Source organism: Pseudorca crassidens, chromosome 19 (genome assembly GCF_039906515.1).
Source record: "Pseudorca crassidens isolate mPseCra1 chromosome 19, mPseCra1.hap1, whole genome shotgun sequence".
In the NCBI taxonomy this organism is placed as follows: Eukaryota; Metazoa; Chordata; class Mammalia; order Artiodactyla; family Delphinidae; genus Pseudorca; species Pseudorca crassidens.
The window spans coordinates 50,913,837-50,935,483 of record NC_090314.1 but is presented as its reverse complement, the minus strand read 5'-3'; the positions used below and the strand labels follow the sequence as shown (position 1 = coordinate 50,935,483).

At 38.3% G+C, this 21,647-nt stretch overlaps 1 protein-coding gene across 2 annotated transcripts; it reads left to right on the top strand.

Annotated features, from left to right (window-relative positions):
• Window positions 1–1,860: 1,860 nt before the first annotated feature.
• On the top strand, window positions 1,861–21,121 carry NOL11 (nucleolar protein 11). 2 transcript variants are annotated; one of them, XM_067716602.1, is made up of 18 exons: window positions 1,861–2,048; window positions 4,314–4,427; window positions 4,544–4,600; window positions 6,135–6,283; window positions 7,427–7,484; window positions 7,801–7,945; window positions 9,321–9,509; window positions 12,948–13,024; window positions 14,190–14,313; window positions 14,807–14,895; window positions 15,715–15,789; window positions 16,243–16,427; window positions 16,597–16,722; window positions 16,877–17,107; window positions 17,553–17,631; window positions 18,152–18,244; window positions 20,393–20,500; window positions 20,660–21,121. In XM_067716602.1, the coding sequence occupies exons 1-18, from the start codon at window positions 1,908–1,910 to the stop codon at window positions 20,774–20,776; spliced, it is 2,157 nt and encodes a 718-aa protein (XP_067572703.1). In that variant the 5' UTR covers window positions 1,861–1,907; the 3' UTR covers window positions 20,777–21,121. The 2 variants fall into 2 exon arrangements, with proteins under 2 accessions (XP_067572703.1, XP_067572705.1); XM_067716604.1 differs by lacking the exon at window positions 18,152–18,244.
• Window positions 21,122–21,647: the final 526 nt, after the last annotated feature.

Below are 21,647 nucleotides of genomic sequence, written 5' to 3'. Positions count from 1 at the left end.
AATCTTCAAGCTGAAGAAGAGTGAAAGCACACGTGCAGAATTATGAGTGAACTTTCACTCTTTATTCATTAGTCCCCCAAATATTAATGGGACAGGCACTATGCGAGATACTAGTGATAAATCCAGTCCCTTCAAAGAAATAAACGTAATGGGGGAAATACATGAGTAACTGGGCTATTCCAGTACTGGATGTACCAATAACACAGGTGCCCTGAATCAGACATTTAATTCAGTCTCAGTCAGGGAAGACTTCCTGGAGGAGGAGGTGCCTAGCCCGGCATCTCAAACATGGGCAGTAGGTGCAAAACACGGTTCAGTAGAGACTGTGCTGAGAGAAGAAGAAAGGTTTCACAGAGGCCAGGATGTCTAGGCTGAATTTCTTTTCCAAATAACAAAGGGGCCACAAATTCAAAGTCAACCTCCTTAGGCACTTTGAAAAAAAAAGACCTATTAGGGCTTCCTTGGTGGCGTAGTGGTTAAGAATCTGCCTGCCATTGCAGGGCATACGGGTTCGAGCCCTGGTCCAGGAAGATCCCACATGCCACGGAGCAACTAAGCCCGTGCACCACAACTACTAAGCCTGCGCTCTAGAGCCTGTGAGCCACAACTGCTGAAGCCCGTGTGCCTAGAGCCCACTCTCTGCAACAAGAGAAGCCACCGCAATGAGAAGACCGCAAACCGTGACGAAGAGTAGCCCCCGCTCGCCGCAACTAGAGAAAAACCCGCGCACAGCAACAAAGACCCAACGCAGCCAAAAAAAAAATTAAAAAAAAAAAAAAACCTATTAGCCTTATTAAGAATTTACAGTAGGGAATTCCCTGGCGGTCCAGTGTTTAGCACTCCATGCCTCCACTGCAGGGGGTACAGGTTCCATCCCTGTTCGGGGAATTAAGATCCCACATGCTGCATGGTGAGGCCAAAAAAAAAAAGAATTTACTGTAGGCATTTGATTCTTTCATAATAGCTGCATAATCTCCTATCTCCTGTGTTATAATGCTGTGGCCACGAGCAAACACACACAAGGTGATCCGTGTGGATGCTTAATCTAAACTGATGTGGAGGCATTTTGCTTTGTGATGTAGCACATAGTACATATCTGTTAACAATTGCCTGTTTACGTGGTTTCGCCCTAAGAACATGCATAATTTATCTTTTTTTAGTTTTTCTATTATTGATGGAATCAGTCATGTTTATCTTAAAAATCTCTCCCAGAAATGGTCTTGCCAAAAATTGTCCAGAGGGATCTTGAACGTCACCTGCTTCATCAGACAAGTCTGAATTTCCTGTAACCTGGAGATATTTCCCCGCGGGTGCTCGGAGAGCCAGGGGGGACAGACAACCTGGGAGGCCCAAAAGGCTGCAGACTAGACCTTTGTGGCGGGTTCTGAGAAGCAGGGGGTATTAGGCATTTCAGTTAGGTACAGCACGTTATGAAGAGTTAATCTGAAGAGAGAAATATTTTTCCTTTGGGACACTGTTCTATGAAGCCATGTTAGTAATTCCCAGAGTTCGCTTCAAATTAAAAAATCTAGTTTATTTATATTGGGCCACTTGCCACGCTCATCCTTCAGCCTCTCAAGTCCGTAGCTGAATAAGGGGCAGCGGATGCAGTACCTAACAGGTAAGATCTCCCCCGCCCGCCCATTCTTTCCCGTCTAGAGCAGTACACCGGGACTCGGCGGTGTGGCCTGGGAAGCGGAGTCTAGACGCAAACTCCAGGCCCCGCCTACCCGACGCCGTCCGCGGCGCCGCTAGCTATCTCTACCCGCCAGAGGTCGCAGGCTCAACGAGCAGGTATCTCAGTTAGCGAGTGACTAATCCAGTCGACGAGAACTAATCCAGTTCTCACGAGAGAAAGCGCGAAGCCTGCCGGGACGGACGCGCGGCTTTCCGTAAGTTGGACCAAAATGGCAGCCTTGGAGGAAGGCTTCACGTTGACTGCGGTACCGCTGGGTTCCGGGCCTGACGGACCCCTTGGAGTGGAGCAGAGCGACAAAACAGACCAGTTTCTAGTGACGGACAGCGGCAGGACCGTCATTCTCTATAAGGTGAGAGCAATAGGATCGGAGCGCCCCCGCTGCTGTCTCGCCCCTTTCTGAGTTCGGAGCCGGAACCTCAGGTTTCTCACAGCTTTGGAAAGAGGTCTTGCAGCGGGCTTAGCGGAGAGCCGTTGTGGCCTTTTGGGGACGCTGAATGAGGTCTAGAATCTGACTCGGTTGTTTTCCCGGAGAGGCATATTTCCGAATTGCAGGTGGCAGAGCGTCAAAGTGCACGTGGGCTAGATTCGGAAAGGAAAGGAAAGGAGAGGAAACCTGTGCTTTCGCTTCATATCTCCCGGAGATATCCTTGCTAAGATCCCCTTCTGGGGTCTCTGTCACCCCAGCTGCCCGCAGAAGGGTTGAACGGAGATTGGTGGGGTGGGAGAAGGTGTCACTGCCAGAAACAGTGCTTTAACCTTGTGTCCGTACGCTTCTTACTCACTCATTAGGAGGGAAAGTTTTGTCGGTGTTTTGTTTTGGCTTTTTGCTTTCTTGGCAGTTTAGTAGGCATCTTGATTCCGAGTGACCTGTTTCCAGCTATGGTTCACCCTGTGAATCCTGGATTTGCGTCCCTTGAACTCTACACACCCCGCCCCCCATTTAGCCTAAGGACTGCTTTAGCACATTTTCTAAACTTTGCTTTTAGTGGTTCCATAGAAAGTAATTCTTTCTATGTGAGCTGCTGAACAGTTTTCTGTGTCTTTAAGAAGTTGGGTATCTCAACGTCGGTAATCATCAGGGAAATGAAAACCAAAACCACATTATCACCTCACACCTGTCAGAATGGCTGTCATCAAAAAGAACACAAAAAAATGTTGGTGAGGACATGGAGAAAAGAGAAGCCTTGTACCCTGTTGGTGGGAATGTAAAGTGGTGCAGTCACTATGGAAGACAGTATGGTGATTTCTCAAAAAACTAAAAATAGAGCAACCATGTGACCCAGCAGTTTCACTCCTGGGTATATATCCAAAAAAAACCCCAAAAAACAAAAACACTAATTCGAAAAGATACATGCACCCAGTGTTCATAGCAGCATGATTTATTATTATTTATTATCTTCCATTCCAAGATATGGAAGCAACCTAAGCGTGCATCAATAGATGAATGGATGAAGAAGTGGTGTACATCTATACAATGGAATACTACTCAGCCATTAAAAAAATAATGAAATTTTGCCGTTTGCAGCAACATGGAGGGCATTATGCTAAGTGAAGAGAGTCAGAGAAAGACGAATACTGTGATAGCACTTATGTATGGAATCTAAAAACTACAACAAACTAGTGATTATAACAAAAAAAGAAGCAGACTCACAGATATAGAGAACAAACTAGTGGTTACCAGTGGTGACAGGGAAGGGGGGAGGGGCAAAATAGGGATACAGGAGTAAGAGGTATAAACAGTTATGTATAAAATAAGCTACGAGGATATATTGTACAACAGGGGGAATATAGCCAATATTTTATAATAACTATAAGTGGAGTATAGCCTTTAAAACTGAATCACTAGATGGTACACCTGTAACTTATATAATATTGTGCAACAACTATACTTCAATTAAAAAAAAAGCTAGCTGTCTGCTTTGAAGTTTGGGGAACAGGTTGCCAACAGTACACTATACTGTTTGCTTGTTTTGATGCTTCTGAAGACACCATTGGTTTTTACCTGGCTGTCAAGTGGACTTTTTGCAGTTCCTGCATAGGAATAGAGTGGCTGATTAGAATTGGCATGATGCCGGCTATCCTTATTCTGTTTCTCATGCCCCTGTTCAAGGGCACAACTGCATCAGTTTTTTAAATATACTAATATTGTTCATTATCAAAGTGCCGATACTAATTTACTTATTTTCACTTTAGGAACTTATATTTTCATTTTAACTACTCTTTTAAAGTTTTTTTTTTAATTGTAGTAAAGTACACATAACAAAATTTACTATCTTAATGACTATAAGTGTACAGTTCAGGGTATTAAGTACATATATTCACATTGTTGTGCAGTCATCACCACCATCCATCTCCAGAACTCTTTTCATCTGGTAAAACTGAAACTCTGTACTCATTAAATAATAACTCCCAATTTCCCCAACCCCAGGCAACCACCATTCTACTTTCTGTCTTCAGTGGAATCCACATAGTATTTGTCTTTTTGTGACTAGCTATTGTTTTAATTTAGGAGATTTGTTAAATGCTATCGTTTTAATGATTTCTTCCGAATGTAAATTTAATCGCTTTAATGTCTGAAACTGACTTTTTGAATATTGTATGTTCATTTCATTAGGTTTCTGATCAGAAACCCTTGGGGAGCTGGTCAGTGAAACAAGGTCAAATTATAACATGTCCAGCTGTGTGCAACTTTCAAACTGGAGAGTATATTGTTGTACATGATAATAAGGTGAGTTTTAAAACTTTTATATAATATATACAAAACAAATCAAATTTTATTAACTGTTCATGTTGTATGTAAATGGAAATTGGAATGCTTTTTTAACTTGTATGTTTTTATTTCAGGTCTTGAGAATATGGAATAATGAAGACGTAAACCTGGATAAAGTATTTAAAGCGACAGTAAGTCTTTGGATTTTCCAACACATTTATTTAGTTTGTTGGTGAGATGGAATAATTTGTAATGTAGCAGTTATTTATCTTAAAGTGTCTGTGAACATGACATAAAGGTTATAACCAGTTTTTCATTCTAGCTATCCTACAGTATGTCTTGGTAAAATGTCTCAACTTATGAGTTAATATGTTATAAAATGTTACACGATATGTTATTTTCATATGAGGTTGAGGATTTAAATAATTCATGAATGATACATTGATAGTTATTTCCATGAGTTTAAATGTTTGTGGTGTGTCCCTTGCAAGAGCAAATGAACTTCATTGTTCTCTTTCTTAAAATAGGTAGAACAGACCCTGCAAGTTTTATGCATTATACATTTTAAAAGTGGCACATACTGCAGTGAAAAAGAACCATGACTAACTGTGCCTTTTCTCCTAATGACCTAAAGTATGTTAATTAACTTTGTCTTATAAAATGAAGATCTCTAACTAGGTTAATCTTGAAAGTTCTTTATGGCTCTAAATGTCTAACTCTAAATACAATTGGCATATTTTAGAATTGGTTCACAACAGAGCTGATTCACATACAACCGCAGTTGTCACCCGGACCCTTGAAACCTCTAGCCAGCTACCTGTGCTGCCACCTGGCTCCAGTCATTTTGTTTACCCTGAAGTAACACGATCCTGAATTTTACACAATGGTTTTTTTTTGTTGTTTTTTTAATCCTACATATGGTGTTAACTTCTTTTTCTGGGCTTGCAGGCTATGTATACATACATACATAAATACACACACACACAAACATATATATATGTGTGTGTGGCTCATGTATTCATATATGGCATCTTTCTTTTTCTAATACCAGAACCGCTTATAACTCTGCATTAGTGCCTTTGTTTGTACCTCTCCTCACCTCCAGTTTTGAGAGACCCAGGTTATAGCCTAACCTCCAGTATTTACAGTGGAAAGATAAACCAAAAATGAATAAAAGTGATTACATATGGGGGTGAGCAGGGGAGAGGATAGAGAATAGGATCAAAAGTTAGACTTCTGAATGTATTTTATGTTAGATTTAACTTTGGAACCATACATAATTATGAAACAAAATTGAGTAAAAATGAAAGCAAATCAGTCCCTTAAAGATAAGCCTTCTCCGGGACTTCCCTGGTGGTGCAGTGGTTGGGAATCCGCCTGCCAATGCAGGGGACACGGGTTCGAGCCCTGGTCCGGGAAGATCCCACATGCCGTGGAGCAGCTAAGCCCGTGAGCCACAACTACTGAGCCTGCGCTCTAGAGCCCGTGCTCCGCAGCAAGAGAGGCCACCGCAATGAGAGGCCCGCGCACTGCAGCGAGGAGTATCCCCTGCTGGCTGCAGCTAGAGAGAGCCCGCGCGCGGCAATGAAGACCCAATACAGCCAAAAATAAACAAATAAGTTTATTTAAAAAAAAAAAAAAAGATAAGCCTTCTATAAATGTCCTGATTCTATTAGGTGGCAGTTCCTTTAGAATAAAAATTTAAATGTTTTTATATTCTTCTAGTTGTCCGCTGAGGTATATAGGATACATTCAATACAGGGAACAGAACCCTTGGTGCTGTTCAAGGAAGGTGCCATTCGTGGTTTAGAGGCCTTGCTTGCAGAGCCCCAGCAGAAAATTGAAACTGTTATCTCTGATGAAGAAGTGATTAAGTAAGTTCTAATACTTGTAATTTTTACCAAAAAGAAAATGCACTCTGTGTTTTTTATATTCTTTGCCTTGTTCAAAAGTATTTTGATTATAAACATGATAAAAGTAAGCTGATTGAAAACCATCTAAAAGACAAGTAGCCAAAATCACATCCCTCAAAAGCCTCTGGCGTGATAAGTGATTGAGGAAACTGGGGCCAAATGAGTCCTGTCCTAATAACAGAACTGGATAGTCAGTTATTTGAAAATTAAGTGAGTAATCCCACAAGACCGGAATCTTCTGTCATATAGCCCTGACTGCCAAGATCAGAACCCTTTCGCCTGAAGAAATATGCAGCTTGTTAGTGGAATCAGGATAATGCTTTGAGACCCCTTCTTTCCCAGATTCTGGAATAAAACTTGGGAAATGACTCGCACAAATGATAGAAGGAAATCTCACAGTTTTACATCTATCCAATCCCTATTCTTTCATCCCATTTCCTGTTTGGTTAACTTGCTGCCCCTCCCGGCCCACCTGGTGTAAACTAAATCTTTAAAGGTCCAAGCAAAGACTTGTACGTAGTCACTCAACAATGTGGACAGTGACCAGTTATATCTTAGACCCAATGAATGCCTCTAAAGTGTGAGCAACTGTATTTGGAGGAAATCTTTACGCAAAAAGATATAGGTAGAGAATCTGGGTTCTAATCCCCACTTTGCCAGAAAATGGCTGTGCAGCCTTGGTTACAGGCCCTTTACCCTCCCTATGCCTCAGTTCCCGCTGTCACTTGAAGAAGGCAGGTGAGACGCTAATGTTTTCCTGAGAACACTAGGCCCCAAAATGACTCTGAAAAAAGGAGGGGTGGGTCAATTAAGTTTGGGGAACACCGCATCTTGTCTTACATGCCCTTGGTACTTTATAGTTCACGTTATTGTCTTTAAAGTTCTGGGAAGCTCAGCAACTTGCATTTAATCCAGAGATGCATTTGACGGAGGAATGCCTTCTAGGTCCCTGTGGTAGATATTTTGAAACATTGAATTAAGTGTTCTCTGCTACCTCTCTGGCTCTAAAAAATATTTAATAAAAGGTAATCTCTTAAATTTAGATTGATGGTGTGTTTCAACTAGTGATTTTGCATTTTATAATTTTCCTTTTTCTTTTTTTAGGTGGACAAAGTTTTTTATGGTATTTAGGCATCCTGTGCTGATTTTTATTACTGAAAAAGTAAGCGATATCTTTAATTCCTGGCCCATTTTGTGACATTTCAGAGTCATCTGTATGATTTTTAAAACTAAAATTGGACTTTGGTATTTCTTTCAGAAAATTTTAATATATTTTTAAAATACTGAAAAATCTATTAGTTATAATTATTTCTATGCCTGAATTAAATATATTTTATAACTTTTTAAATTTAATTGGACAAGAGGTTTTTAAGCACTCATTAAAGTAATTACAGTGGGGCAACAGCTGGTCTCAACATTTAAATATAGTTGGTGGAAATGGGAATATTTTTAAAATAAAATAACTTTTTATTTTCCAGCATGGAAATTACTTTGCTTATGTACAAAAGTTTAACTCACGTATCCTAAGCAAATACACACTTTTACTTGGACAAGAAGAAAAATCGGTTACACAGAGTTTTAGTACATCTGTGCATCGGAAATTCATCTCTCTGATGTCATTAAGTAAGTATTTTTTTTAAACTTTCAGAGTTTATAAATAAAGGGGTATTACAGGATAGTGTTTTAAGTTCGAGTCTTCAGTTTTTACAGTTTTCTGTTGTAGTATTTCCCTTTCCATGCTTCCTTACAAGCATTTATACCTTCACTTTTTGCATTTTGCCATGTCTAGTCACGCAACAGGTCAGTAATTCTCTGCAGGTAAATTTTATGTCTTAAAATTTTATCATAAGCAGTAAATAATATAATACCAGTAAAAAAGGAAAAATCACTCTTTATTATGATAAGTCCAGTTTTTTTGATATTGTATTAGTGAACCATGAAATACCTAAGGTTGGTACTGCATGGCCTCCCCATTCCTCTTTTCCAACCTATAGTTTGCCATTCTTTTGAGCAGTGACAGAGACAGGTGGGTAAAAGGACACTAACAGAGCAGTCTTGGACTCTTACTAGCCACCATTTTACAGATTATTTTTTAATTCCTTGGAGTTTACCTCTACTTAATGTTCTGAGGTTTAATCCCAGTCTTATGCATCTGGGGGAAAAAATGCCTTTGTGGTCTTCTCTCCCCCCAGCCCTTTATGGCTTCTTTTGAAGTTGTTTTGGGAAGGTTAAGGGAGGAAGAAACAGAGCAGTATTTAGGAAACATTTTCATGTTATCACAGTTTAAAATCTTTGTGAAGTTTTTCAGTGTGCAAACGTTTGCAGTGGCTGTTAAGAAAAAGGCTCCCTTCGTTCATCATGTCTAGAGTGTCATTGGAATCCGCTTAATATCTTTGCTTAAGAGGGACTGGTTTTCTTAAAGTTTAACCTATAGGACATATTAATTGTTACACAGAAGTTTGTGAGTTATGTTTTAGCTTTTGAACATTGAAGTAAGGGAATCTGAACCAAAGGGTCATAAAATCTTCATGTAACATAGCTAGAACCACATGAAATTGCCAAAAATACAATTGACCTACAAAACCCAGCAATTTAATAAGGTTTTAGGGTGCTGGAGTAACAAGAAATGTAATATTTAGACCAGAATGCTAATTAATTTCTAATAAGAGATACAGCCTTTCACTGATTGAATTGTCTGTATTCCTGGCAGTCCCCTCATATTTTAAGTTATTACAGATATTTACAATTTTTATTTCATGGTTATCATGACATTTCTTACTGAGATTTTTATTAATATTTTTCCTCCATCAACTTTAGGTTTGTAGTATATTCTTTATGGGAAAGCATAGAGTGATGTGATTATTACATTTGTTTATTTTTCTGGTTGGATTCTCTATCAAATTGGTAAAATCTTATTAACAACTTAGTACATTTAATTATAACCGATATAGAACTATCATTTATCCAATAAGGAACAATAAATACTTGTTTCCAACAGGCTCTGATGGATGTGTATATGAAACCTTGATACCAGTACATCCAAGTGACCCAGAAAAAAATCAGAGGGTAGTTCCATCACTGTTGCTCAAGTCCGTGGTGTCTGGCAATGCTCGAAGTGGTGTTGCACTCACCATCCTGGATCAAGATCACGTAGCAGTCCTGGGACCACCACTATCAGCTTCTAAGGGTAACTAAAATCCAATCAGTTAAGAAGTCCTTTGGATTTTTTCCATCAAAGTGTACTTTTAAGTCTCCTCTTTCTTTTTCATTTATTTATTACCACCCTAATTCATTCTCTTTTTCACTGTAGCTTCCTAATTCTTGAATAGGTCTTTGATTTCATCTTGCCTTGATCAGTTTCTCTAAAACATTTCCTATATCACTCACTACCTTGCTTGTCACCAGTGTCTTAAATAAAAACTGCAAATATCTGTGCCAGCCTGTAGGCATTGGAAACATTGGTAAGACTTGCAGTAGAGGATTGAATTCATACCTTGGTGACATTTTAGCAGAATATAAATTCATTAGTCTTAGACAGCTTGAAATTTGGGGACTACTAGTGTGCCTTTTTTTTTTTTTTTTTTTTTTTTTGCGGTACGCGGGCCTCTCACTGTTGTGGCCTCTCCCGTTGCGGAGCACAGGCTCCGGATGCGCAGGCTCAGTGGCCATGGCTCACGGGCCTAGCCGCTCCGCGGTATGTGGGATCTTCCCCGACTGGGGCACAAACCCGTGTCCCCTGCATCGGCAGGGGGACTCTCAACCACTGCGCCACCAGGGAAGCCCTAGTGTGCCTTTTGTCTCTGTGACTTCAGAGCAGGATTTTCATCATCACCTCACCTCCTCACCCCCAAACACCCCTCCACACAGACAATTGTAGTCTATCATGAAGGACACAGTTGTTCCTGGCTAGTGCAAGATTGGGGTCTCCCAGCCTACACTATAAAACTCCAAATCTATGGTTTAGCATTCAACTCTCGCCACAGTCTAGACCCTGTCCACGTTTTCCAGTCTCTTCTCCCAATTTCAAAGCAAGAACTCTCTGCTTTGTTCAGGCCAGGCTCCCTATTGACTACAAACTTGATATGGCCATCCTTGTGTATTTTGTTTTGTTTCTTCTTTTTAAGATAGGAGCTACCACTTATGGTATACTGTCCTGTGCCAGGTGTTTTACTTGTATTATTTCATTATCTGTGTCATTTAATCCTCCAACAACCCTATGAGAGAAAGTCTAGTTATTATCACCCTTATTTTACAAATGAGAAACTGAGATGTTAGGTAACTAAGTAGTGGAACTAGGGTTCAACCCAAGTAGGTTGACTCTTACGCCATATATCTTACCATTCTTAAGTCCTGGCTTTTAGCCACTTTACCAAGCTGTGCTTCTCCTCTCTCAACCCCCATCCTCCCTCTCTAGTTCCTGGTCTAACCCCAAAAAAACTCAGTAACCTCAGTAAAGTTTCCCATGTCTCTTTCCAGAGTTTTTTAAAATATATGCAAATACTACTACTTATTTTTCTTCCTCTTTTTACACAAATGGTAGCATACCTTATCCTCTGTTGTATACCTTAATTTATCCACTTACCTGAGATATCATAGAGAGCCTTCCATAGCAGCATCTGTATTGACTTCTTTTTTCTTTTTAAAATTTTATTTATTTATTTTTGGCTGTGTTGGGTCTTCATTGCTGCACGCGGGCTTTCTCTAGTTGCGGCGAGCGGGGGCTACTCTTCGTTGCGGTGTGTGGGCTTTTCATTGCAGTGGCTTCTCTCATTGTGGAGCACAGACTCCAGGCGTGCGGACTTCAGTAGTTGCAGCACGTGGGCTCAGTAGTTGTGGCACACAAGCTTAGTTGCTCCGCGGCATGTGGGATCTTCCCAGACCAGGGATCGAACCCGTGTCCACTGCATTGGCCGGCGGATTCTCAACCACTGTGCCACCAGGGAAGCCCGACTTTATTTTTTTAAGAGGAAAATATAGGCAGAACATTCCGACATAAATCACAGCAATAGTTTTTTGCATCTGTCTGCTAACAGAAGGGAAATAAAAACAAAAATAAACAATTGGGGCCTAATTAAATTTTAAAAGCTTTTGCACAGCAAAAGAAACATTGACAAATCGAACAGACAGCCTACTGAATGGGAGAAAATATTTGCAAATGATATGACTGATAAGGGATTAATATCCAACATATATAAACAGCTCATACAACTCAAAGTCAAAAAAACAACCCAATTGAAAAATGGGCAGAAGAACTGGATAGACATTTTTTCAAAGAGGAAATGCAGATGGCCAACACACACATGAAGAGATGCTCAACATCGCTAATCATCAGGGGAATGCAAACCAAAACCACAATGAGCTATCACCTCACACCTCTCAGAGTGGCTGTCATCACAAAGAACACAAATAATAGGTGTTGGCGAGGATGTGGAGAAAAGGGAAGCCTCGTACTCTGTTGCTGGGAATGTAAATTGGTGCAGCCACTGTGGAAAACAGTATGGAGGTTTCTCAAAAAACTAAAAGTAGAACTACCGTATGACCCAGCAGTTTCACTCCTGGGTATATATCTGAAAAAACAAACTAATTCAGAAAGATACCTGGACCCCAATGTTCATAGCAGCATTATTTACAGTTGCCAAGATAGGAAAGCATCCTAAGTGTCCATCAACAGATGAGTGGGTAAAGAAGTGGTGTGGGTGTGTAGATATGTATGTGTGTATATATATTTGTGTGTGTGTGTGTGTACATATATATATATATATAATGGACTGCTACACAGCCATTAAAAAGAATGAAATTTTGCCATTGCAGCAACATGGATGAACTTGGAGGACATGCGAAGTGAAATAAGTCAGACAGAGAAAGGCAAATACTGTATGACATCACTTATATGTGGACTCTAAAAAGTACAACAAACTAGTGAATAAAACAAAAGGAGCAGACTCAGAGATACAGAGGACAAACTAGTTACCAGTGGGGAGAGGGAAGGGAGGAGGGGCAAGATAGGGGTAGTGGAGTAAGAGGTACAAACTATTATGTATAAAATAAGCTACAAGCATATGTGTACAACATGGAGAATAAGCCAGTATTTTATAATAACTATAAATTGTGAATCACTATATTGTACAACTGTAATTTATGTAATATTGTGCAGCAACTGTACTTCAATAGAAAATTCATTAATTTTTTAAAAAAATGCTTTATTTTTTTAGAGAAGTTTGAGGTTCACAGCAAAATCGAGGGGAAGGTACACAGATTCCCATATGCCCCCTGCCTGCATATGTGTCCACTTCTTGTCATGATATCGCATATCTGTGAATTTCTGTCTTCATTACTCATTTTTCTTCTTAATAAAGCAAGACCTATGTGTTTAACTATGACTTCCCTCCTCCCTCCCTCCCTTCTCCTCACCCCCAGCACCATATATTTATATTTGGCTGACTTCTGAACTTGGGACTTTTTTTTTTTTTTTTTTTAATTTTTTGGCTGCACCACGAGGCATGCGGGATCTTTAGTTCCCCCACCAGGGGTCAGACCCGCACCCCCTGCAGTGGAAGCGCGGAGTCTTAACCACTGGACCTCCAGGGAAGTCCCAACTTCTGAATTTGTATGTCTTATTTTATAGAATGCCTCTCCATATGGAATACAAAATTTCAAACACTACAGACTTCAAAAGAGTTACCACAAGGGACCAGCGGTCAAGTAAGTTTTTGCACTTTGGGGTTTTTTTCAAATGTACTTATTTTTGTGTCTGACGAATAGACTGTAAGGGAAGAGACCTCTTCGGATCTAAATATTTTATCAGTTTTGATTAAAATAAATTAAGAAATATTTTCTACCTGCGAGATTATATTTAATTTGGTTATTTTTATAGTTTCTTTATGTTTGTCACTTTCAAAAGACTAAATTATAAGCTAATTATAGATCAGGAGAGAACAGTTAGCTAGTTAACAAAACTTTTTAATCTCACTTTGGTTTTATCTTTTTACTTTTGTATTTTGAACTATATCCAAGGGCTGTTACTTTGCCTAATAAATTAGTCTTTTAGGTTATATGTTAAATGTTATCATGGAATTACATAAGAATACTTAAAGAATTAAAATTTAAGGTGACCAGACTGTAAACTTCCTGAGGCAAGGGACCTTGTCTTTTTTGTTCTCCATCATATCTTCAGTGCTTAACAAAGGTACTCAGTAAGTACTGGTTGTTTAGTGAATATAAGATATAAATAAATCAAGATATGGGATGTTGTTGATCATTGTACTTTAGAGGATAAGGAGACTATGTTTCTTAGCATAGAATTCTAATTTATATTTAAACAAGTAATTTTCACAAGATTAGCCGTTCACAATTCCACTGCTCTAACAAACTTCACTTTTGATTTCCGTGTTCCTTTGAGCTTTTTGTTCATATACCTGTCTCAGTTTTACAATTTTATAATTGAGATCATGAGACAGAAACTGTTAAATTCTGCTTTTTTCATTTCGTACATCAAAACAGTTTGCCTGTGTTACAGTAGCCTTTGTGAGTATCACGTTAATAGATGTGTAATACTGACAATATTTATTTTAAACAATTCATTTATTTTAAATATATGTGTTGATCAAATTTTTATGAGTCAAAAGAAATTATCTTTAAATTATGCTTTATTCAGACATGGGCAAAAATAAGAGCTTTGTAAACCTACCTCAATTAATAAATTGAACATATGAGATTATTCTGGAAAGTTGCTTAACTTCACCTTATCCTTTTCTGTTATATTAAGATTACTTCCACCACAAGTTATTGTTATAAGTTATATGGCTTTGTTGAATCAGATATTAGAAGAGAAAAAGGATTGCTTACATTTTTGATAACTTTTTTGTAGCTCTGGTATCATGGGGAAAATTTGTTTATGCTACATGGAAAATTTCTAACTGTAATCCCATACAAGTGTGAGGTGTCATCATTAGCAGGTGCTCTTGGAAAACTCAAGCATGGTCAAGATCCAGGTAGGAACTTAAATGTTTTATTACTAAAAACCAATTTATAAACTTCTAGTTTGATATGTAGATTTTCACAGCTATTGGTTTGCATAACCTGTTCTTAGTGTTGAAATTTGCCAGTGTTCATTCAGATTTTATTGGTCAGGAAGCTACCTTGGGAACAGTCCACATTGCAGATACTGCTGCAGCTTAAAGAGCTACGCTGCATTTTGAACGCCAGTGTTCTGACTTTAGGGGCAACGGGAAAGTCCTGCAGACAAAATCAGAAATGCTTTTTCCCTCCTTGGTTTACCAGTGGCCTCATCTGTTGGGCACATAGCCTTTTAGGATATTATGATTTACTGATCTGAGGTTATTGGTAGAATGAAATGGACTTTAAAGCCGCTTTTGAATTGTGCGTGAGTGGTTGTTGTTTTATTGTTCTTTGTTTGATTGATTGGCTGGGTAAATACCAATAGGTCAAAAAATTCCAGAAATTGTGTGTTCTGTGTTTTCTTAGACATTCATGCCATGACTCATTTTGTAAACTGGGAAACATCACAGGGATATGGACTTGGATCTCAGAACTCAGAGCAGTCAAAGAGAATCGTAAGTTTGGTAGTTGAAATAGAAATGTTACTACAGATGTTAAAAAACAGAAAAGGCTGAATTATTTTAATAATTCATATTTGTACGACTCTTACAACTTGCTCTTAATGATGGGGTGATTTGAAGCTTGAACCCAGTAACCTGACAGCCCTTATCCGAAAGTGATACATGTCGTCTAGTAGTTTTTATGGGCATGTGTGTAAGACCCAGGTGTAAAAATGGACCAGTTTGCAATTAGTAATAATAGAGTATAGAGATTTTATTTATGAAAAATGAAAACCTTAAAGATATTTAAGTTAAAAGTTGAAATAGACCCACTTTTCACTATAAGAAAACCAAACCCTAAAAAAGCTTGTGAATGGACTTCCCTGGTGGCGCAGTGGTTAAGATTCCCCACCTGCCAATGCAGGGGACACGGGTTCGAGTCCTGGTCTGTTCCCACATGCCCCGGAGCAGCTAAGCCCCTGTGCCACAACTACTGAGCCTGTGCTCTAGAGCCCGCAAGCCACAGCTACTGAGCCCACGTGCCACAACTACTGAAGCCCACATTCCTAGAGCCCGTGCTCCGCAACAAGAGAAGCCACTGCAATGAGAAGCCCGCGCACCGCAATGAAGAGTAGCCCCCACTCGCCACAACTAGAGAAAGCCCACATGCAGCAACGAAGACCTAAAGCAGCCAAAAATAAATAAATTAAAAAAAAAAAAGTTTGTGATTAGAGCAAAAGTGTGCCAGTCTCTTTGGGACATTTTATATTCTTCTAAATGTCTATTGCATCTTTTGTGTTGTTTTGAGATCCTAATCAATTTACTGAATTCCAGTTAAGGAGAAGGAAAATTGAAGTGAGTGTACAGCCGGAGGTCCCACCATCCACACAACTCTTAGCAGCCGTACAGGTAAAGTTTAAAATATTAGAAATACGAAAAATCAACTCATGGTTAAAAGAAATCCTATGTACTTTTTATTCTGTCTTCCTCTTGTGATCATTTTTAGAGCTATGGCTAACATTTGTATAGTATATTGAGGTTGTCAGAGTGATGCTTTGGCTTATTTGACTCTCACTAAGCATTTTGTGAGATCAGTGTGATGGTGGTGGCCTCATATCTCATTCACCTTTGCATTGAATGTTTGTAATTTAGCTTCTTAGAAATTTTGATTTCTAAATCCTTGAGTTTTTTTTTTCTTCTTTGTATTTTGTCTTTGTCCAGTAAATTGTAGTATCAACTCCAGTTTCACAGGAATGCATGAATGCTGTTAGTGATTTAAGACAATGTTAAGCTAGGAACTTTTAAGTGCAGAGCGACATTTATTAATGTACCACACTGAACTCTTTACTTCTGCCCTTTCAGAAAGATTCAGAAAAACATATTGAAGTAGAACTACGTAAATTTTTGGCTGTTAAGCGGACCCCGGACTTTCATACTATTATTGGGGATGTAGTAATAGGAATTCTGGGAAGATATAAAGCAGAACCATCGTTTTATCCTCGGAACTGTCTGATGCAGCTTATCCAAACGCGTGTGCTTTCTTACAGGTAAATGTTTCTATACAGGTAAATGTTTCTGTACACCAAACTTTATACACATAACTCTTTTGACCTTGTTTTTTGCAGTTCTGATTTTTATACTCTGTAAAAGCCTTATGAATTATTTGCAATTGAGAGTTTCTTAATATGTATAAATGATTCATGTTTTTGGTCTTAGCTTGTGCCCTGGCTTAATGGAGTCTGCCTTAGAAAAGACGGATGTGCAGATCCTACAGATCTGCCTACAGCAGTTCCCTGACATCCCTGAGTCAGTCACCTGCGCTTGCTTAAAAATTTTCTTGAGGTAAGTTAGAAGCTGATGGTACTTTACTTTCACTGCATTTTTAATCTATTGTTTTATTTTATTTCTAAAACTTTAAAGTCTTAGAAAATGAAAAATTTTCCAGTAAGTTCAACTACTTGTAAGAATTATTTCCTGCTTTCAATTAACATGATAGCATTGGTGATGACAGTCTTCAAGAAACAGATATCAATATGGAGTCAGTTTCTGACTATACTGCTGCTATACAAGATGGGGAAATAGAACAACAAACTGAAATTCTTCAAAATGGTTTCAATCCTGAAGAAGATAACTGTGAGAATTGTGCTCAGGAGTTGATTGAGAAGCCTCAGGCTGCAACAGAGGAGAGCACTTCATGCCCTGTTACAGGGAAAAGAGCAGCGCTACTGTATCCTTTGAAACCATTTCCCTTGTATTGTCTCTTTCCCAGGGATGTAGTCCAATGCCAAGCAAAAACTAAGGGGTAATTAGATAATTTAAGGTGGTTTTTTCCTTTTCTTTTTTTCAATTTTTTTCAGTTTCTGCTTGAAAATGGATTACATTCAATGCTGTGTTCAAACAACTTACTTAAACCTTATTTAAGAAGCTGTACTAAGATAGAAGCTCTGTCACTTCTAAAAATTAGTATACTGAATAAACACCAATTATCTATAATAGCAAAATATTCCATATGATCTCTAGTGACGAGGAGAATGTTCAGTGATAACACTCTTCTAGAAAAGTAGAACTTTTGTATAAATTTAGAAAAATGTTACTGGGGAAGGGAATTACTCATTATTTCAGAAGAAAAGTCTTTATTGGTTGAAATGAGATTTTCCTTTATTCCCAAGTAGAAATGCAATTCTTCATTCAGCATATAGCGAGACGTTTCTTCTGCCTCATTTGAAGGACATCCCAGCACAACACATCACTGTGAGTGTTCTTACGAATCCTACAGGATTTTATTTCTGGGTTAAGTGTTGCTCCTTATCTCTACGCAGCTTCTAGGGCATTCGAAAGGTTATAAAGTTCTTTCATCTGAGTAAGAGATTTCCCAGCCCTCAAGGTGAAAAATCGTGCCTGGGAGACTAGAGTGACCTGGAGGAGGCAGAGCTTGACGTGTTCCTGGTGCCAGACCCGAAGGCCGGGTTCATCCATCTAAGTTAGAAACGAGTAGGAACTAAAAAAGAATTGCCCAGAGAAGGATTCTCTCTTCTCTACTTATTATTTACAAACAAAATAAACTCCTCACCCACCCCTCCCAAACCAAATGAACTCTCCTTTGATGGCAGGGAGTGCACTTGATTCATGTGTCCCCTGATATCTAGCATATCTGTTTGATGTACAGTTAAATTCAGTAGCCTCTTAAAATTCTTTCCAGTCTCTTTGTTAGCTTCACATAGAGAAAATTTTCCTATCAAAGTGATTGTTCTTTTTCCCCCCCAACACCTAGCTATTTCTCCAGTATTTGTATTTCCTTTATCTGAAGTGTAGTGAAAATGCTACTATGACTCTTCCTGGAATACACCCTCCAACCCTGAACCAGGTGAGGTAATCTTTTTATTTTGATCTGATGCTGGGAAAAATATGTTAAATTAAAAAAAGGTGTTTTATTTATATATATATATATATATATATGTATGTATGTATGTATGTATATATAGTATCAGAATCTGGAATCCAGGAACTGATTTCTCGCTGTCTCATGGTTCCTACGACCCTCCTCCCTCACCAGTACACAAACCACTGGAGTGGATCACTCAATTTGGTAGATGGATTTTTTAGAGCCATAATTCTATACTAAGGAACTTAAATTCATCTTAAATTCCTGATTCTTTATTGTGACCCTTTTCAAGAATTTCCTCAGCTTCATTGGGAGAGAGTGATAATAAGTGTCCTCCTAATAACCTAATAATCCCAAGTCCCTCTTAGAGATAACCAATACTAAGAGTTGCATTTATGTCTAGAAATTTGCTTTCTGTACCTTAACTTATCTTTCTCTTGTCTTCATAATGCAAATTAGATCACGTGCATGCTATTCTGCAGCTTGTCTTTTTTTCACTCATTGCTACATTTTACACATTTTCTTTTTTTTTTTTTTTGCGGTACGCGGGCCTCTCACTGTTGTGGCCTCTCCCGTTACAGAGCACAGGCTCCGGACGCGCAGGCTCAGCGGCCATGGCTCATGGGCCCAGCCGCTCCGCAGCATGTGGGATCTTCCCAGACCGGGGCACGAACCTGTGTCCCCTGCATTGGCAGGCGGACTCTCAACCGCTGCGCCACCAGGGAAGCCCTTTACACATTTTCTGAATCAGGCTATATACATCTGCCACATTCTTTTTAACCACTGCATACTATTTGATTTTATAGAAAATCTTAATTTGTTAGTCCCCTATTGATTGGCATTTAAATTGCTTACAGTTTTTTGCTATTGTAAACAAACTTTCAGTGAGCATCTTTATAGAAATATTCTTGCATATTATGAGAGAACACCTCTTGGGTAAATTCCCATTAGTGAAATTACTGGATAAAGGGTGCATGCATTTTTAGTTTCAAAAATGCCAGGCTAAAAAAAAAAAAAAAAAAAAAAATGCCAGGCTACCTTTCCAAAGGGTTGTGACAAGAGGTACTATGGCCACCAAGATCTGAGACCTTACTCTCTGCTAGTCAAGTAGGTAACAAGTAAGTGTTTTATTTTAATTTGCATTTCTTTGATAATAAGAAAGGTGGACCATCATTTCTTGCCAATTTATATTCCTTTTTGTGTACTGCTTAATCAGGTTCTTTGTCCAATTTTTCTATTGCATTTCCTGTCTTTATCATTTTGCCTTATAAATTATTCTTCATATATTAAGAGAAATTAGTCTGTTTCTATGAAGTGTATTACAAATACTTTTTTCCCATCACTCTTTTTTACTTGCTTTAGTGTAATTTTTGCCATAGATGGGTTTTTAATTTTCATGCTGTCAAAATTATTAGGCTTTTCCTTTACTGCTTCTTTTTGGGTACGCCATGCTTAAGGCCCTTCCCACTCTAAGAGTGTAAAAATAGCCATCCTGTCTTCCCCTAGTACATTTCTTTTCCTTTTCTTTGTTTAACTCTTTGATACATATAAAGTTTATTTTGGTGTAGAGAGTTACATAGGTATCAGCTTTCCCCCCTCCCTGCAAATGGATAGTTGGTTTCCTTAATGCTTTTTCATGACACTGATATTTGCATGTTAACACCATTTGAAGGTGTATACTACATAGGATACTTTAATAAATGTATAGTAATAATTTTATTTTAGTTCTTGGTACCTTATCTATAATACATGACACCTTATTCTTGGGTCATAGTGTATATTTCAGAATAGGAGATGAGTGGGTTCTTTTTTTTGTAGCTGCGAGTAGTTATCAAGAATTTTTTAAAATAAAAAGTGCTAGCTCTCCCTTGGATTAAATATCACTGTGGCTTTCTTTTTACTGATTAATCTGATGGAAAAGATCCAATTATGCTTGTAAAATGACAAGTAGAAAAGCAGAAAAGAGGCTTTTTCGATTGCTTAGAAATTCCTTCATCTCTAAAATGTTCAGACTTCTGTAAAGAAGACTTATTTTTTCTTATAACTGTTTGATACTATTATGGACTTTGTAAAGTGAATTAACCTAAAATTAAATTTAAAATCTTAACTCCTTTTCCTGTTTATCTTCAGATTATGGATTGGATATGTCTACTTCTAGATGCTAATTTTACTGTTGTGGTAATGATACCAGAAGCAAAAAGGCTACTGTTAAGTCTTTACAAGTTTGTGAAATCCCAGGTATGTAATTATTTGATTATACTGAATTCTGTTTGTAACCAAGAAGCACCAAAATTATAATTTATTAAAATTTTTCTTGGAATAGCCCTAAGTAATTGTGGAGGATTTATCCATATGTACAAGTTATGGTAAAAGTTATTTTGGAACTTTTTTCTTTAGATAAGCATTTGTTCTGAGCTCAACAAGATTGAAGTAAGTTTTCGTGAGCTACAGAAATTAAATCAAGAAAAGACTAATAGAGAATTATATTCAATTGAAGTGCTGGAACTCTTCTGATACTACCAGTTCTCCTTCATAGACGTTTTATGAAGCTCTTTTATGTGGATTCTTCCTACTCAACCAGGCAAGAGATGTGTTTTGTTTGTGACTGTCTCTTCGGTGACAAGAGAAATGTCTGAGCAAGTACCTAGACCATCACTTATTGATTCTCCTAGGTCAGACTGCAGGTTTCACGTGAAGCTATTCTAGCTTATGGACACTGGTGGGGAGAGATTCTGAAACTTTTAAAAATATGTAACGGAGGTGTTTTTAAGTAAACTTATTTGTGTATTGATACAAGCTGAATTTCTTACCATCCATTTGAATAGTTCTTCTTTTAATAAAAAACCACCATTGAAGAAACAGTGATTCTAGGAAAAACATGGTTTTATCACAGTCGGAAGCTGTCCCAGCTCATCTGTGTTCATGGGGAACAGAAGAGGGCGTTTCCACAGGCAGGGTGGGAAGGGGCCTTGTACACGCCTGTGCTTATCTCCTGCCATCCTCTCCGGTTCTTTACCTCCTTGCACTACCTTCTTACATACCCAGGGCTTGAACATTATCCCTCAGATTACCTCTGTGATTAGGATGTTAATTTCAGTTACAGAAATATATTTCTAGATAGTAAAAAAAAAAAAGTCTCTTTTGACCGTAGAATTTCCTGTTTTAACTCGGGTTTAGGACAAACGAAAGGCTTTATGTAGAAGAAATGGATGCTTTTGTTTCTTAAAAATAAACTCAAATTTATTTTTGTTAAAAGTGAAATCACTTTTTCAGGTGATGAACTAAGTTTCCCAAGAGTAACTTGAAACATTTATGAGCTGTGAAAGTCTCTGTTGAATAAATCATTTTGAAACCTCTTTTAACCTGAAAGGTCACAATATATATA

Coding starts and splice junctions, on each gene's coding strand:
- NOL11 (XM_067716602.1), top strand. CDS start 1,908: ATGGCAGCCTTGGAGGAAGGCTTCACGTTGACTGCGGTACCGCTGGGT. Junction 14,896..15,714: donor CAGAGCAGTCAAAGAGAATC/GTAAGTTTGGTA, acceptor ACTGAATTCCAG/TTAAGGAGAAGGAAAATTGA. Junction 15,790..16,242: donor AACTCTTAGCAGCCGTACAG/GTAAAGTTTAAA, acceptor CTGCCCTTTCAG/AAAGATTCAGAAAAACATAT.